General features: G+C 48.4%; 1 protein-coding gene across 2 annotated transcripts in view; it reads right to left on the reverse strand.

Annotated features, from left to right (window-relative positions):
- Positions 1–12,377, reverse strand: part of GOLGB1 (golgin B1) — a 43,038-nt gene extending 30,661 nt beyond the window's left edge. For both annotated transcript variants that reach the window (XM_083460821.1, XM_083460820.1), the window contains exons 1-7: positions 12,264–12,377; positions 6,781–6,885; positions 4,720–4,872; positions 4,374–4,517; positions 2,659–2,778; positions 913–1,035; positions 622–735 (exon numbers count right to left, since the gene is read on the reverse strand). In XM_083460821.1, the coding sequence (XP_083316947.1) occupies positions 622–735; positions 913–1,035; positions 2,659–2,778; positions 4,374–4,517; positions 4,720–4,872; positions 6,781–6,870 (744 nt within the window). In that variant the 5' untranslated portion in view covers positions 6,871–6,885; positions 12,264–12,377. The remainder of the gene's footprint in view (positions 1–621; positions 736–912; positions 1,036–2,658; positions 2,779–4,373; positions 4,518–4,719; positions 4,873–6,780; positions 6,886–12,263) is intronic.
- Positions 12,378–17,102: the final 4,725 nt, after the last annotated feature.

Below are 17,102 nucleotides of genomic sequence, written 5' to 3' on the forward strand. Positions count from 1 at the left end.
CACCCCCATCGTTCTGCCCGGACGCTGAGGTCCAGTGCCGAGGGCCTTATGGTGGTTCCCTCATTGCGAGAACCAAAGCTACAGGCAACCAGGCAGAGGGCCTTCTCGGTAGCGGCACCCACCCTGTGGAACGCCCTCCCACCAGATGTCAAAGAGATAAACAACTACCTGACATTTAGAAGACACCTGAAGGCAGCCCTGTTTAGGGAAGTTTTTAATGTGTGACATTTTAGTGTATTTTTTGTCTTTGTTGGAAGCCGCCCAGAGTGGCTGGGGAAACCCAGCCAGATGGGCGGGGTACAAATAAATTATTATTATTACTATTACTATTACTATTTGTGTGGCATAGGAATTCATTCATATTTTTTTTCTTTTTCAAAATATAGTCCAGCCCATATGGTCTGAGGGACAGTGGACCGGCCCACGGCTGAAAAGGTTTGCTGACCCCTGGGCCAGAATGTGCTGCATCACAGCTTGTCACACACTGGGCTCCAGGTTTAGTGGTACAATCCACCAACGGGCAAAGGATGGAGAGGGTTGATGGGTCGACAGTCCCGCTTTGCAGCAGAGGGAGTGGAAGCCTCTGACCCCTTCCAGCTCTTATCGTCTGAATGCGAGTACCTGCTTCTGCTCCTCAGTAATGTTCAGCTCCTGCTGCAACAATTCCACCACCTGCGTCCGCCCCAGCAAGGCTGCCTCCTGCTCCTCCAGCTTCCGTTGCAAGAGCCGCAGGTTCTGAGACAGAGAGAACACCAGTTGTGCCAGGCTCAGAGGCACAAAGCCAGAGATCACAGCACGGACCTTTCACTTGCGGGCTTCTTCGTCTCTGGCTCTCCTCGCCTGAGCCCTCCAACCCCTTTTACTGGCCCAGACTGGAGCGCGTATCTCACCCCCAAACCTCTGCCAACGCACCTGCTGCATTTCTGCTTCCAGATCCGAACGGGCGGCTAGCTGGTGCAATTCGGCCTGGTGCTGGTGGGCCTGTTCCTTCAGGAGAGAGTCCTTCTTCTGAACCTCCTCTTGCAGAGCGCTGAGCTGCCAACAGAACACACTAGTTAAAAAGTTGCTAGCAGGAATGCCCTGTGCCTTGGGAGTCAAAAAGGTTTTTCAAGGAGCAAAGAAACTCATACAGTGGTACCTCGGGTTACATACGCTTCAGGTTAGACTCCGCTAACCCAGAAATAGGACCTCGGGTTAAGAACTTTGCTTCAGGATGAGAACAGAAATCGTGCTCCGGTGCCACGGCGGCAGCAGGAGCCCCATTAGCTAAAATGGTGCTTCAAGTTAAGAATAGTTTCAGGTTGAGAACGGATCTCCGGAACGAATTAAGTACTTAACCTGAGGTACCACTGTATTAGTATTTTAAATCGAGTCCAGCAACCTGTCTATGGGAAGCCCACAGACAGGACCTGAAAACTATCAGGCAACAAAATTATCCTCCCCGCTTGTGATCCCTCGGAAACTGGCATTCAGCGGCAAACTCCCTCCAACAGTGAACATAGCCTTTGCAGCTAGTAAAGGTAAAGGGACCCCAACCGTTAGGTCCAGTCATGACTGACTCTGGGGTTGCGGCGCTCATCTCGCTTTATTGGCTGAGGGAGCCGGTGTACAGCTTCTGGGTCATGTGGCCAGCAGGACTAAGCCGCTTCTGGCGAACCAGAGCAGTGCACGGAAACGCCGTTTACCTTCCCGCCAGAGCAGTACCTGTTTATCTACTTGCACTTTGACATGCTTTCAAACTGCTACGTTGGCAGGAGAAGGGACCGAGCAACGGGAGCTCACCCTGTTGCGGGGATTCAAACCCCCGAATCCCCTCCGACAGTCATCCAAGTTGATGACCACCATCGCTTCCTGCAGATGGGAGTTCCATAGTTTTACTATGTGCCGTTTGAAGAAGTATCTCCTTTTGTCTGTGCTGTTCAATGCACTGAGGCATTACCTTTGAATGACTCTCAGAATAAACTGCTGAGAAGCCAGTGGCAGGAGGTGGCCACGACCCAACTCGACGTACAGAGAGTTCCATTTATTTATTTATTGCATTTACATCTCATCTTTTTCTGCAAGGAGCTTAAGGTGGCGTACGTGGTTCTCTCCCTCCTCATTTAACCCCCACAACAACCCTGTGAGGTAGGTTAGGCTGAGAGGAAGTGAGTGACTCCCAAAGCGACATGGAGAACTTCATGGGATTTGAACCCTGGTCTCTTAGGTCCTAGCCCAACTCCTTAACCTCTATGCCACAATTCCAAATTCTGCCCTTGCTCAGACGAGTCCCAGAATGCCAAAAGAAGTGACTAAGATACAGTGGTACCTCGGGTTACAGATGCTTCAGGTTACAGACTCTGCTAACCCAGAAATAGTACCTTTGCTTAAGAATTTTGCTTCAGGATGAGAACAGAAATCGCGCAGCAGCAGTGGGAGGCCCCATTAGCTAAGGTGGTACCTCAGGTTAAGAAGAGTTTCAGGTTAAGAATGGACCTCAGGAACTAATTAAGTTCTTAACCTGAGGTACCACTGTATTACAAAAAGCCTTCACAACCTCCTCCTGATGTTTGATGTCTTATCGTGGTTTTTAATATTCTGTTGGGAGCCACCCAGAGTGGCTGGGGAAACCCAGCCAGATGGGCAGGGTATAAATAATTGTTGTTGTTTCCTCCCTACCTGGCCCTGTGCTTCCTCCAAGCTTCTTGTTTTTGCCTCCAGCTCTTCCTGCAGCTCCCGACACCGCCTTTGCAGAAGCTCGGTCTCCTCTTCCCGCTCATCCCGCGTCCCTTGGTCACTCTGAAAAGGAGGCAGCGAGTTACTGAAAGGGAGTGATCTGTGAACAGCATACTTCTGACTGGGAAAGAAGAGGTTCGGTTAACCCACCGGCCAAACACTTCTGAGTATTTTTTAACGCATTAGCTTCATTAGAACACAAACATGGCTTTGAAAGGATATGTGATTTCTGACGTGATTGAGAATCGTAGAGCCAGGGACGGAGAACTTTAAAGCATGAAAATCGGGATGTGGAAAACATGGAAACAACGAGGAGAGACAGGACTGAGATTTGGAGATATGCTTCAGAGGTCCAGACTATGGGAAGCCCCAAAAAATCAACAAATACAATTTGGATTATAACTTGGCCTTTTTTATTTTAGTTTTTTGTTTTAATTGGATTATGATTGGATATGTTAACTGGATGCTTTTTATTGGAAAATTAATAAAAATGATTTTTTTAAAAAAATAACACTAACATGGCTTTTCCCTTGGCTCGTCATAATTAAATCTTGTAGCTAAAGCTTTCTAGATGTGAAAAGAGGCACACTGCCAGTCCTCACTGATGATGATGATAATAATAATAATAATAATAATAATAATAATAATTTTTATTTATATCCCGCCCTCCCCGGCCAAAGCCGGGCTCAGGGCGGCTAACAACAATAAAACAGTACAACAGTACAACACAACACTCTAAAATCATTCATTATAAAATTAATTCAAATAAACCACTGGCAACCATTGGGCCAGAGCTTCGCAAAGATTGCCGAGGGAGGGAGTCAGGCTGTGCCCTGGCCAAAGGCCTGGTGGAACAGCTCTGTCTTGCAGGCCCTGCGGAAAGATGCCAAGTCCCGCAGGGCCCTAGTCTCTTGTGACAGAGTATTCCACCAGATCGGAGCCACAGCCGAAAAAGCCCTGGCTCTGGTTGAGGCCAGCCTAACCTCTCTGTGGCCTGGGACCTTCAAGATGTTTTTATTTGAAGACCGTAAGTTTCTCTGTGGGACATACCAGGATAGGCGGTCCCGTAGGTACGAGGGTCCTAGGCCGTATAGGGCTTTAAAGGTTAAAACCAGCACCTTGAACCTGATCCTGTACTCCACCGGGAGCCAGTGTAGCTGATATAGCACCGGGTGAATGTGATCTCGCAGCGAAGACCCCATAAGGAGTCTCGCCGCGGCATTCTGCACCCGCTGGAGTTTCTGGGTCAGTCTCAAGGGCAGCCCCACGTAGAGCGAGTTACAATAATCCAGTTTGGAGGTGACCGTCGCATGGATCACAGTGGCTAGGTCAGGGCGAGAGAGATAAGGAGGAGAGGAGCTAGCTGAGAGGATCCTGGGGAAGCACATCAGAAGCCAGAGGGGCAAGGACTTTCTGGTGATGTGGAAGGAGCTCAGGTCCACGCAGCTCACTAGTGTCCGCCGCGGCTTAGCAGACAAGAGACACAAGTAGTGAACAGGGACAAAAGTGTTTCAGCAACCGGCTGTGTGGCTGAGCTACTTCCCAGGGCAAAGAACGGCTTCTGAGAGCACGGAGGGCAGGTGAGGTCCAAAAATAAAAAGGTGTGCCGTATGGAAAGCAGAGTAAGCATTCTGGACCAGGAGGCTGGCTGGTCTCACCTTTGTGGAAGAAAGAGGGTCCGTTGCGGGAGAGGCTGCTCCCTGTTCTGAAAGTTGCTCAAGCCGCTTGCTCTGAGATGCCAGCTTAGCTTTGGCCTGCAGTTTCAGCTTCCGCAGCTTGGCTTCCGCAGCCTGCTTTTCTTCCTAGAGGAGGGAATTTTTACATACAGGAATGACAGCATGTTCAAAGGCTGATGTGAGCCAAGGCCCTGCAGTGGGGTAAGAGGCTGGGTGCAATGGCCTCCTGACCCCCATCTCAGTTTTGCAATTTTAAGTGTCGCAGCAGACGAAAGGTTCCCAGTTAGGGAAGAGTTGAGCAGCGACGCCTCCCACAGAGGAACGGTACCTGTAGCAGGGCATCCTTCTGCCGTAGCTGAGCATCCTTCTCACGCACCAGGTCCTTCAGCTGCGCCACCAGCCTCTCCATGTGGCCCAGCCGTTCCAGAACGTCCTCTGACGTCTCCTCCCCATTCTGCTGGCTGGGCTCCAGGACCGGGCCCTGCGGGGTAACAAGAAGAACTCTGTGTAACAACGCCATGGCCAAAGGACCCAACATCTAGCTTCATCCCTAGGGCTAAACATCTGGCGGCGGAAGAGCCACACCATATTAATATTTTTATTTATAAAATGTACATACTGCCCTCCCTCCAAAGATCACAAGGCAGTTTACAGAATAAAAGCACCAAGCACATAACATTATAACAAGAAACCCCACCCCAAACACATTTTTTTTAAAAAAAGCCATCCACTCTTTAATCAGCCAAAGGCCTGGTTGAAGAGAAATGTTTTCACCTGGCGCCTCAAGATATGTAATGAAGATGCTAGGCGAGCCTTCCTGGGGAGAGCGTTCCACAAACGGGGAGCCACCACTGATAAGGCCTGTTCTCATGTTGCCATAGGCATCTCACATGACTTCCCCAAACAACTCTGGGAATTATAGTTCCCCCTCACCAAGCTGTGATGCCCAGCACCCTTAACAAACTACAGTTCTTGGGATTTTTGGGAGGTGGGGAGGGGAGATAGTCATGGGCTTAAATGTGCATTGGACGTGTTTTAAATGTATGGTGTGGATTTGCCCTGAGAGTCCTGGAGAGCAGTACAGTGGTACCTTGCAAGACAAATGCCTCGCAAGACGAAAAACGCGCAAGACGAAAGAGTTTTCCATTTTTTGAGTCGTTCCGCAAGACGAATTTCCCTATGGGCTTGCTTCGCAAGACGAAACGTCTTGCGAGTTCTTGCGAGTTTGTTTCCTTTTTCTTAAAGCCGCTAAGCCGCTAATAGCCGCTAAGCCGTTAATAGCTGCTAAGCCGCTAAGCCGCTAATAGCCGTTAAGCCGCTAATAGCCGTGCTTCGCAAGGCGAAAAAACCGCAAGACGGAGAGACTCGCGGAACGGATTAATTTCGTCCTGCGAGGCACCACTGTAATCAGAAATAGCTTAGAGAAATCAAGGGCTGCTTCACACAAAGATGTCCACTTCATGCAGCGGTCGCCAGGTGATTGGCTTTGCATCTATGAATGAGCCATCCCAAATCAAGCACCACAGACAGAACTTGCGGGCTGCCGCAATTGGCACACTTCTGAGAGGACGCCATTCACATTCACTCATACCTCGGGTTGAAGTAGCTTCAGGTTAAGTATTTGTGGGTTGCACTCCGCGGCAACCCAGAAGTAACGGAGCGCGTTACATCTGAATTTTGCTGCTTGTGCATGCGCATTCAAAATGATGTCACGTGCATGCGCAGAAGTGGCAAAACACGGCCCACACATGCACAGACGCGTGTTACGTTTACTTCAGGATGCGAACGGGGCTCCGGAACGGATCCCATTCGTATCCAGAGGTACCACTGTGTTCAGCTGTGGACCATCGGTCACTAAAGGACACAATGGGTGTGAAAGCAGGCAGTGAACGTGCATGTGTGAAGCAGCTCTAAATGGTGTGATTCTGCTTGGACTGCAAGACTGAAAACACAGCTGAGGGTGGGGATCCTCCGGACTGGTGGCTTTGGAGCTGAGGCTTATCTACTAATGAATGCCCCACGGTCTCTATGGAGGAGCCAGGAGCCAGTGCAGAAGGTGGCAGCTCATATCCTCAAAGAACTCGTGTGTATGGCGCAGGTCATCATAGAATCACCGAACTGTAGCATGGAAAGGGACTTTAAGGGTCATCTGCTCCAATCCCCCACAATGCAGGCATCTCATCAACAGTATTTATGCTGTCTTCTGCCTGTTTCCAAGACAATTTAAGGCACAGGCTTGAGCACAAATGCCCTCCTTGTTTTCAGCTGCCTGTGTGCAGCCAGGACCTCCTAGCCCAGCTGGCACCTTGGGAGAAGCACATGCATGCTGCAGACCCTTCCTTCCCCACACCCATGGGCAGCAGGCCTCGGCTGGGAAAAAGCTACTTACATCAGGCAGATCTGCAGCCTCCGCAGCCTCTCCTTCCCCTGACAGCTCCTGCAGGACAGTGTTGGCCAGTCCCGACAAGCGGCTCAGCATCTTGAGCCTCCAGCTCTTGCAGGACAGAGAAGGAGGAGGAGAAAGTGGATGTCAGCACAAACACAAACGGGAAAGGTTTGGGGCTAGGTTTAGTCGCTGCGCAGGGAACGTGCTTCCGCCATGCTGTCGTAGCAAAAGCCAAAAGAGGCAAGGAAGAACTTGCTCATTGCCCAAGGCCACGCACAAAAATCAAGCAACCAGACATCTCAAGCATGCATGGAATAAGGGACTGCCCCATCTGCTGCTGTCCAGGATGAAACATCCCCGTGGAAACAGAATGACACACACACCCGCCCACCTCAGGCCAAGTGTTTGCCCTGGTCAGAAGCCGGAAATTCACTTCACCGGGTTACAGAAATCAGGAATGTGCCTCACAGCTGAAGATGGGGTAAAGGACATTTCCTTAGATCCCCTCTTCACCCAGGTTTCTAAACGGGCCCTTGCCTGGCAACCTAGAGAATTACAGTGGTGCCTCGCAAGACAAAATTAATTCATTCCGCAAGTTTTTTCTTCTTGCGAGTTTTTCGTCTTGCGAAGCACGGTTTCCCATAGGAATGCATTGAAAATCAATTAATGCGTTCCTATGGAAACCGCTTGCCAGGCTGGCGGTGCGGAGAAGGGCTTTTCTCCCCACCGCAAGCCTTCAGGACAGGTACGGGAACAGAGGGGAAGGGGCGCAGCGCTTCTCCTCTGTTCCCAGGGCTTGCGGTGGGAGGAGGGTTTTTCCTCCCCACCGCCAACATTCAGAACAGCATTCTGAATGTTGGCGGTGGGAAGGAAAACCCTCTTCCCACCGCAAGTCTTCAGGACAGCCATCTGAAGGCTGGCGCGGGGAGAAGCTCTCTCCGCCCCACCGCCAGCCTTCGGAGCAGCCTTCCGAAGGCTGGCGGTGGGGCAGACAGCTCTCCGCCCCACCGCCAGCCTTCGGAAGGCTGCTCCGAAGGCTGGCGGCGGGAGGAGGGCTCTCTGCCCCACCACCAGCCTTCGGAAGGCTGCTCCGAAGGCTGGCGGTGGGGCGGAGAGCCCTCCTCCCGCCGCCAGCCTTTGGAGCAGCCTTCCGAAGCCTGGCGGTGGGGCGGAGAGCCCTCCTCCCACCGCCAGCCTTCGGAGGAGGTCCGAGGACAGTGGGGAAGATGCGCTGCGCCTCCCTGCTGTCCCAGAGATTTCCCTATGGGCTTTCGTCTTGCGAAGGAAGCCCATAGGGAAATTCGTTTTGCGAAGCGCCTCCAAAACGGAAAACCCTTTCGTCTAGCGTGTTTTCCGTCTTGCGAGGCGTTCGTCTTGCGGGGCACCACTGTACCACCAAGCAACTAGGCTAGGAAGCTTGCAGAAGCTGAAAAGGAATCGAATCCTTTTATTTATCCTTTCTGGTCAACCATGGGCCACAAATTATTTTTTAAAAAGGAATGTGTGAGTGAGGAATGCACACTACGCTTGGGATGTTCCAAGGACGGGCTTTCAAGTCTGAACTTGCTGCACCAGAACCAAGAAACCCTGAAAGGCAGAGCACCCCCACAGCACCTCCAAACTGCTCAAGGCAGAGGGAGGATGGGCAGAGGCAGTGGCCTTGAGCGAACAGATTCCCACATCTCACCACCTGCATTCTCAACACCCACACCGCTTCCCTACAGCAGCCAAAACATGGACATTTCAAGTGCTGCAGAATCAAAACCAAATATCCTGACAGGCTTTACAACCTTCGTTGTCTGAATCTAACTCCCATCAGACCCACTGTGAAAGGTCAGGGGTCATGGAAGCAGCAATCCAACGGCATTGGAAGGCCCCAGCTACCCGCCAACACCACTGCTTGGAGGTACCTTTAAACGGTGGCAGGGAGGGGATTCCCTGTTCCTGCTGCTTCACCCTTTATTTATAAAAACAGTTTCCTGACTTTCCAACAAATGGTGTTCTCGCCCAGGTCACATACGCACAACTGACTTGTTGTGGAAGCAGAGGGGACACTGCCTGCTCCTGAAACACCAGCCAGAACGTCAGCAAAGGCTACCCGGACGTTGACGATAAGAGTTTCCTGCTCAACTCCCTTGGGCGCTTTGGGTGGGGCTGCTGAGCATGAGAGCAACAAGCACTTTCTCAGAAGCTGTTAATTCTGTTTGACTTCACTGGCATGAGTGTGGCCAAGAAACTGTGCTGTGAATCAGCGGATCCCTGGTCCAAGTCTGCCAAGACTCACCAAGTGAAGCCTTGGGCAACCCAGGACCTCTCAGCTTTAGCCTAACCTGATGTGGGTTTTCGGGAAGCGGGGATAGACTTGCCTATGCAAAATGCGGTAATTTGCAAAGGGTAAAATTTGCACCAGAAAATGTTCTGAAGCCCTAGAGAGCGGTCTAACTTAGCACATAAGTTTTACTACAAAACCTTGAAACTGCTGAACTTGTCTAACGTTTATTTGAAATTAGCATTCATTGATTGTTACTAATGAACTTATGAACTGGCAAATTTTCCACAGAAAAAGAAAGCAGTGGGATTTCTTTTATGCCCAACATAACTGCCCAACTACCTGTATTAAGGGGATAATAATGCTGACTGATCTTACTGGGAAACCCAGCCAGATGGGCAGGGTATAAATAATAAATTATTATTATTATTATTATTATTATTATTATTATTATTATTACTGGGCTGTTGTATGAATTACAACAAATGCATGCTTGGGAAATGTTGCATTTTACGGCACTTCACTCTAGGAAAGCTACACTTAGAGGTAGTGAATCAGATACATCTTTGTCTCACATGGCAGCACACCTGTGGTTTTCCAACACAGAGCCTTATGCAAAGCAGCCCTTCAGTCAAGTAAGAAGCGAGGGTGAATCATCAGGCCAGGTGAGTGGAAACCCAAACAGATTCCTTGGGGCAACTCCTCTGCAGAAGGTTAATTAAGGTAATAAGCCTGAGGCACTTGCTTCTGCTCTTCCAGAATGTTTATGCCTTGTTATCAAGAAAAGATCACTTGATAATGAGAAATCATGCCTTTTAGTGTCACCCGCCCAGTATTGCGGAATACTCTGTCAACAGAGATTCAGCAGGCAAGTATTATTATTATTTACTGAATTTATATGCTGCCCTATACTCGGAGGTCTCAGGGCAGTTCACAGAATAAAATCAAAATATAAAACCACAATATACATAATCAAAAAAACAACAACCCAATTACACCCAGCCTCCCCCCCAAAAAACCCACCTTTTTAAAAGGGCATAAGTAAGAATACATCTTTCCACACTGGTTAACTGATGCCTGTTTTTAACCCTTTAGTACATTTTACTGCATGTTTTATCTATTTTTGTTGTGAACTGCTTTTAGTTTTTTCTTAATGAAATAGCGCTCTATATTTTTATAAGTAAATAATTTGTTTATTTATTTGTTTATAATTTGTTAACACTCCTTGCTTAATTCCAGCTTGTCAAAGTAACCGAGGCCACAGCCCACTCTCTGTTTGCACTGGGCACAGAATGGAAGATTACAAACTTAAGGAACATTTTAGCCACTTCCTGGTTTCAAACGTAGCTGCCCAGTTTGCATGTAACGCTCACCCAAGCCATGGCTTTGAGCAGGCAAGCAAACGTGCGGGTTCCTGGAGTGATGGTCGTGGTACTGCTGCTGCAACGCTATCAGAGGCGAAGCCGTGGTTTGGGTCTGCATGATGTGTGAACCCAGCTTTGTGGTTTGACTTAAGACGAACCATGGGTGGTAAACCCCAGTTACAGCTCATGGCTAGTTTCACTCCTGGCTTAGCCCCAGGTGAGGGAGGGATGCTGCAACCTTCTCAAGGAACCGGCACATTTGCTCATTTGTGCATTACTTGCAAGCCAAGCTAATGCTGTGCAGTGTGAAAGCAACCCCAAGACACATGAGAGCTGTCAAACTGGTGCACTAGAATCAGCAAGACAAGCGGAGGTACCAACAATTTCAGCTTATGGTAAGTCCACTGAGAAGAGGCGGCTGCCTTTAAAGAGCACCTGCAGGAGTGGCGGCAGGGCCAGATTTCGGTTTGATGAGGCCCTCAGCTACTGAAGGTAATGAGGCCCTTTATATGTCCAGCTGTCCTTTGTCAACAACAAATTGTCACTGTTTTTTGTGTTGAATATATGGTAATTGATGGGCCTAATAGGTATCTCAAGCCATTTGCACATGTCTCCATGCACCCAGTCCATGCAGAATGTAGGCACCCTATATATAGAAAGGAGCAAACCAGGGATATTTTGGGGAGCAGGCTAGCAGGCGGGGCCCATGACTTACATCATAGCAGCCTACCCAACACAAATTACTGTTGCTGTATGTAAGTTTTATTTTATTTGTTTTTCATCTTATATTTTGGAAATGTACATCCAGGGTTTTTTTTTTCTTTAGGTTTTTTTTTTGGAGGGCCCCCAAGAGAGCGGAACCCTAAGCTAGAGCTTGCTTAGAACAACAACTACCAGACTTTTAAAAGACACCTGAAGGCAGCCCTGTTTAGGGAAGCTTTTAATGTTTGATGGACTACTGTATTTTAATATTTTGTGGGAAGCCACCCAGAGTGGCTGGGGCAACCCAGCCAGATGGGAGGGGTATAAATAATAAATTATTATTATTATACGTAAATCTTGCTGCAAGACAAGTGGAGGGTAGCAACAGTTTCCGGCTTATGGGCAAGGGGCAGAGACTGAGAAGAGGAGGCTGCAGGGTGGGTGCAAGGCAACAGAGACCCAAATGGAGCTCCCAAACAGTAAGGCCTTTCCTGTGCTTGATGGGCAGACACCTGCAAGCGGAGCAGAGAGAAGGGTGACCAAGCCGCCGTTAAAGACACAGGAGCAGAGGGATGCAGAGCTCATGGCAACCTGGCCTGGAGAGAGGAAAGGATCTGCTGCAAGGGACATGCCAGGCTGGACAGTAGCATGGGCACTTTTGAGAAGGCAGCTCCCGGGTGGGGGGTCACGGAGAGTGGCTTCCCACCGCTTCCCCTCCATTCCCGGCTTCAGCAGGCCGAGGTTCAAGAGGTGCAGCCACGCTGGCCTGAGGATGCCGCAGGTCCACAGAACTGTAGCGCTGGAAGGGACCACTAGGGTCATCTAGTCCGACCCCGGTTTTTTGAGCCAGGCACCGAGATTGAGCTCTACCGGTTGAGCCATCCCTGGGACGACCTGAGGCTGCCCCTATTGGACTTCTGCCTTCCTCCCTCCAACAGAGGAGCAGCTGCTGCTGCTGCCCCCTGAAGTTTTAGCAGCCGCACAGCAGGCCGAAGTTCAACGGTGCACAGCAGGCTACACCGGTGGAACTTCTGCCTGCGCGCCTCCCTCCCTCCCCCCCCACCGGAGGAGCAGCCTAAGGGCTCGCCGAGCTCCCTCAGGGCGGGCGGAGAGGGGCATCCTTGCCTGGCCGGGCCCGGCAGCAGACTCACCGCTCTTCTCCTCAGCCCGCGTCCTCTCCGGGTTCCGGCCACATCAGCACCGGAAGTGCCCTGGTCTCTGCCCCCTCGGCGCTTCCGGGTTGCTCCCTTCAAGCTCCCGCCTCTCGTCCAATCAGAACCCGTGCAGCTCCTAGACGGACGGAGCGCCCTTCCAACCGCAGCGCAGGGCTTGGGCCGTTGCCGGGGTGACGCCGCGGCCGGCGCAGCCGCGTCGCGCCAGTTGCGCGTCCGCCAATCCGCAGGGCGGGATTCTCTCTCCTCCTCCCTCTCTTTCCCACAAAGCGAGCCGCACGAAAACAAAACGCAAGGAGCCAATCAGGAAGCGAGGTCTCCCCCTTCCACCGGCGCAGGGAACCAATCAGCAGCCGCGCTGCGGAGGCGGGTCTGAAGTTGGAGGCCAATCAGGGCGGGCGGGCGACGGAGGCTGTCTTTCCAGGCGCCGCTTTACTCCGGAAACTTCCCGCGAGGAAGCCACGCCCCCTCCGAGGGGCGGGGAAATGGTTTTGCATATGGTAATTTATGTTAATATGTCAGGGCCTGCAGTTTAACTATTATGCGCTTAATATTAATGAGGTAGAATTAAAAGGAAATTGAGAGGAGGAGCCCTTTTCTGAAGTGAAATTTATACTCAAATTCCATTAATTAACCAATAATAATAATAATAATAATATTTTCTTATCGTCATATCAAAATTGTTGTTGCTGTTGATTTATTATTATTCTTTTGTTTTTATTACCTTCCCCTTTAAATCACCTTTCATCCCTCAGGGTCCCAGGGCAGTTAATAATTAACAGCAATAAACTAATAAATTACACAGCATTTTACACTGCGGCAAGAGTATTGTTAGCCCAGAAATGGAAACAAGAAGAAATTCTGACAAAAGAAGAGCGGCAGACGAAATTAATGGACTCTGCAGAATTGGACAAAAGGACAGGAAGGATTCGAAACCTGTGGAACCAGAGATTGGAAGAAGTATATGAATTATTTGAAGAGCAACTGTAACCAACAAATTACGCTAGTAGGACTACAAGAAGTTTTGTAAGGAGAAATATACGAAGTGTTACAAAGCAGAAAAAGATAGAGATATTGGTTATGAGTTTGAAATGTACTAGGGAAGATAAGAAATGCATACTGAGAGATTAGATTGGAAAATTTTCAGACAGGATTGATGGAAGTCAAAAATTTGAATAAGATGTAAAAGTATGTTTAATTACTGTTGAAAATGATATGCTAAAAAAAACTAATAAAAATTATATTAAAAAAATTAATTACACAGCATTTTTGGCAGGCTTATTGATGGGGAAGGGGTTTGTTTTTTTTTTAGCAAAGGTTTCTTTATTGGTGGTGGAGAGTGAAATTAACAAATAGGAATTGACATGTGTTTGGGTTTTTCCCCAGCTGCCCCCTCTCCCCCCTCTGTCTTCAGTTGCTGAGGCTGAAGATCCCTGTCTACCCACAAGTCTCTTCCTCTCCAGGGCAATTTCCCCCAAGCAATCGGAGGCTGCGCCTTCCTGAGAGCCCACCTCTCCTCCGCCCTCTTCATGCCTCCCCTGGTTCTGGAAGACAAAGCCGGAGGGGAGCTTGTCACAGCAGCAGCAGGAGACAATTGTGTCTCTTCACCAGACTGATTCCTGACTGCCTCTTTTTTAAAAAAAAAAATATGCTTTTTATTAAGTTTTCATTTTAAATACACCAACACCAACAAACAAATATATCAAGTCTTTTTACATCTATCTTACTTTATGCTCCATAGAGCCGTTGACTTCCCTCCTTCCTTTCCCCAGGTTTTCTTATTCCAATCCTTAATTCACAGTTTCATTAGTAAAAGACTAAACCATGACATGAGATTTATTTCAGTCCTGCTAACGTCTTCAAATTTCTACAGTTCTCACTTATATAGACCATAAATTTACTCCATTCTTTTTGGTACTTTGTTTCCTCCTGACTGCGAATCCTATGTGTCAGTTTTACTAGTTCCGCGTACTTGACCAACTTTGTCTGCCACTCCTTTACAGTCGGTATCTCCTGTGTTTTCCACTTTCGGGCTATCAGAACTCTGGCTGCTGTTGTAGCATACATATATAGTCTTTGGTTTGTCTTCTTAATATCCTCTCCTATCAAACCTAGCAGTAGTTCTTCAGGCTTTTTGGGGAAAGTATATTTAAACATCTTTTTTAATTCATTATAGATCAATTCCCAAAACTCTTTCATTTTATCACATGTCCACCACATGTGGTAAAAATCACCGTCCTTTTCTTTACATTCCCAACAGATTTTACCACTCGTCCTATACATTTTTGCTAGTTTGGTAGGAGTAAGATACCAGCGATAGACCATTTCCATTACATTCTCTTTTAAAGTAGAGCATGCAGTAAATTTTAAATTTTCATTCCAGAGTTTGATCCATGCATCATATTCTGCATTATGCCCGAAGTCTATTGCCCATTTTGCCCTAGCCTCTTTTATCAATTCATCTATTGTATTCCATTCTAATAAGAATTTATACATTTTCGAGAGTAATTTGGTCTTGCGATTCCTGTCTGCCTCTTGGCCCCTCTCCTCTCCTGCTTCCGCTTCTGCCTATTATTCTGGACTACTCTCTGCCACCGACTCTCCCTGCTCACTAAGCCTTGTAGCCTCTTCACATTCCAACACTTCCTTCTCCCCCCAGTGCTCTCCGTCTGGTCCCTCATCGTTGTCCCACCACCCCTTCCTGGGATTGGAGCATACTTCCCTTGGGGGCTTCCCAGCTGGGTTCCTCCCATGGATCCAGCCAGTCCACCCCACCCACAAATAATAACAATAATAATAATAATAATAATAATAATAATAATAATATGTTTCAGATAACATTTCCTGCAATACCTTTTAAGGACAGGGTGGGTGGGCGAGCCACAGGCCTGCGGCAACTTTTGTTTTATCAAAACCATTTTTAAAATTATTATTAGGGGGTCTCTTCTAGCAAAAACTTCCAGAAATTGTCAGAATGCACGCAGAGTCTGGGGCATAGATCTCAAAATGCTTTGCTCCCATGTGAAGACTCCGTGTTACTATAAGACATCAATGATCTTGCTGGCATGTTCATCATAATTGGAGGACCCTGGAGGTTAGTCGTTTCATCCAACATATGTCTCCCCAAAAAATATCCCGAGAATTGCAATGGCGTGTAAAAAGAAATGAAGAAGAGATCAGCCTCTGATCATCTTTTGGTGCAAATATCTGCTTAACCCCCTCACCTTTAGCTCCCGTAATAGCAGCAGTTTCTTGGATTATTCTTCCCTCTTCTTTTCTTTCCGTTCCGTGCATATCGTTGAAGCTTTAAAGGCTTCTAAATGGGTCTGAGATCAGATTAGAAGGCTATAATTGGCTTGGGAAGATCTCTCCCAGTGCTGCTTAACATGATTTGGATGTCTATTGTGAAAACAGAAGGGAGCCAGGAGCTGGTCGTGTAGCAACCACCAGTGGGAGAGGGCAGCTGCTGCTGCTGCTGAGGGTCTCCCCGAGGTCCACCTCCACACAGAATGGGAAGCAATGGCAGCAGGACACTGGATGACCTGCAGACGTTGGAGATTCACCACTGGTACAAGAAGTTCATGACGGAGTGTCCCTCTGGGCAGCTGACGGAGCATGAATTCAAGCATTTCTTTGGACTCCGAGGCCTGGACCCAGAGGCCAACCAATACATTGAGCAGATGTTCCACACCTTCGATATGAACAAGGTAGGCCAAGGCTGCTGGGCTCAGCTGCACCGGTTTTCCAAAGCCAATGAACTAGCTTGTGGTGGCCACCAAAGTAGCGGTGACATTTTAAGAGTAGCAGAAGCAGCTCAAGGACACCCCCATAACTGTGCAAGCGGTTCTTCCTTCCCCCCGCCCCCCAGGAGCATACTTTGGAAACACCTTTCGGAATGGTGAAAAGAATGTAGCAGGTGCTGATTGGCTAGCTCCCATAACATCAATACCTCCCTGCACTTGCTAGAGCAGTTTTGTCACTGATTTTTAAAAGGTGAATTTGGTGAGCATAGGATGGTGGGTGAGGTGTAAATGCCCACAAATGTTTTAAATTGCTTTTTATTTATCTTATTCTCATTTTGTGTGTTATATGCCGCCTTCCTATACAAAAGTGTGGCCTATAAATATTTCAACGTACAAGTAATAACAGATAGAGGTACGAGAATATGAGATAGCTCATATTCTGTGTGGTAGGCAGGTTATAGCTAAGGGCTGATATATACCCGGCTCAGGAACACTTCGATCATAGGTCCTTCTCTGGGAAACTTGAATTCCACTTCTGACGCCAGTGTTGCACGCCACCCCAATCTCTTAGCAGTGCGACATTCCAAGGTTTTCAGGCGCTTTCCCCCAGGGTTTGTTTTTTCTGTTGGAATGAGGCACAGCAGAGACTGGTGTCTTTATGATGTATGAGTTACAGATAGGTAGCCGTGTTGGTCTGCCATAGTCAAAATAAAAAAATTCCTTCCAGTAGCACCTTAAAGACCAACTAAGTTAGTTCTTGGTATGAGCTTTCGTGTGCATGCACACTTCTTCAGATACACTGAAACAGAAGTTGCCAGATCCTTCTATATAGTGAGAAGGTGGGGAGGGGTATTACTCAGAAGGGTGGTGGGAATGGGTGATTGGCAGATAGCTGAGATGAGCCTGTTGTTGACTCTTAACGACTGCAATAGGTCTTACAGGAAAAGGCAAGGGGTGAGAAGGTGAAAAATGGCTTAGTCATGTATAATGAGATAAGAATCCAATGTCTCTGTTCAGACCAGGTCATGAAAGCTCATACCAAGAACTAACTTAGTTGGTCTTTAAGGTGCTACTG

The sequence above is a fragment of the Podarcis liolepis genome, assembly GCF_965112155.1.
Source record: "Podarcis liolepis genome assembly, chromosome: 10".
NCBI classification, from domain to species: domain Eukaryota; kingdom Metazoa; phylum Chordata; class Lepidosauria; order Squamata; family Lacertidae; genus Podarcis; species Podarcis liolepis.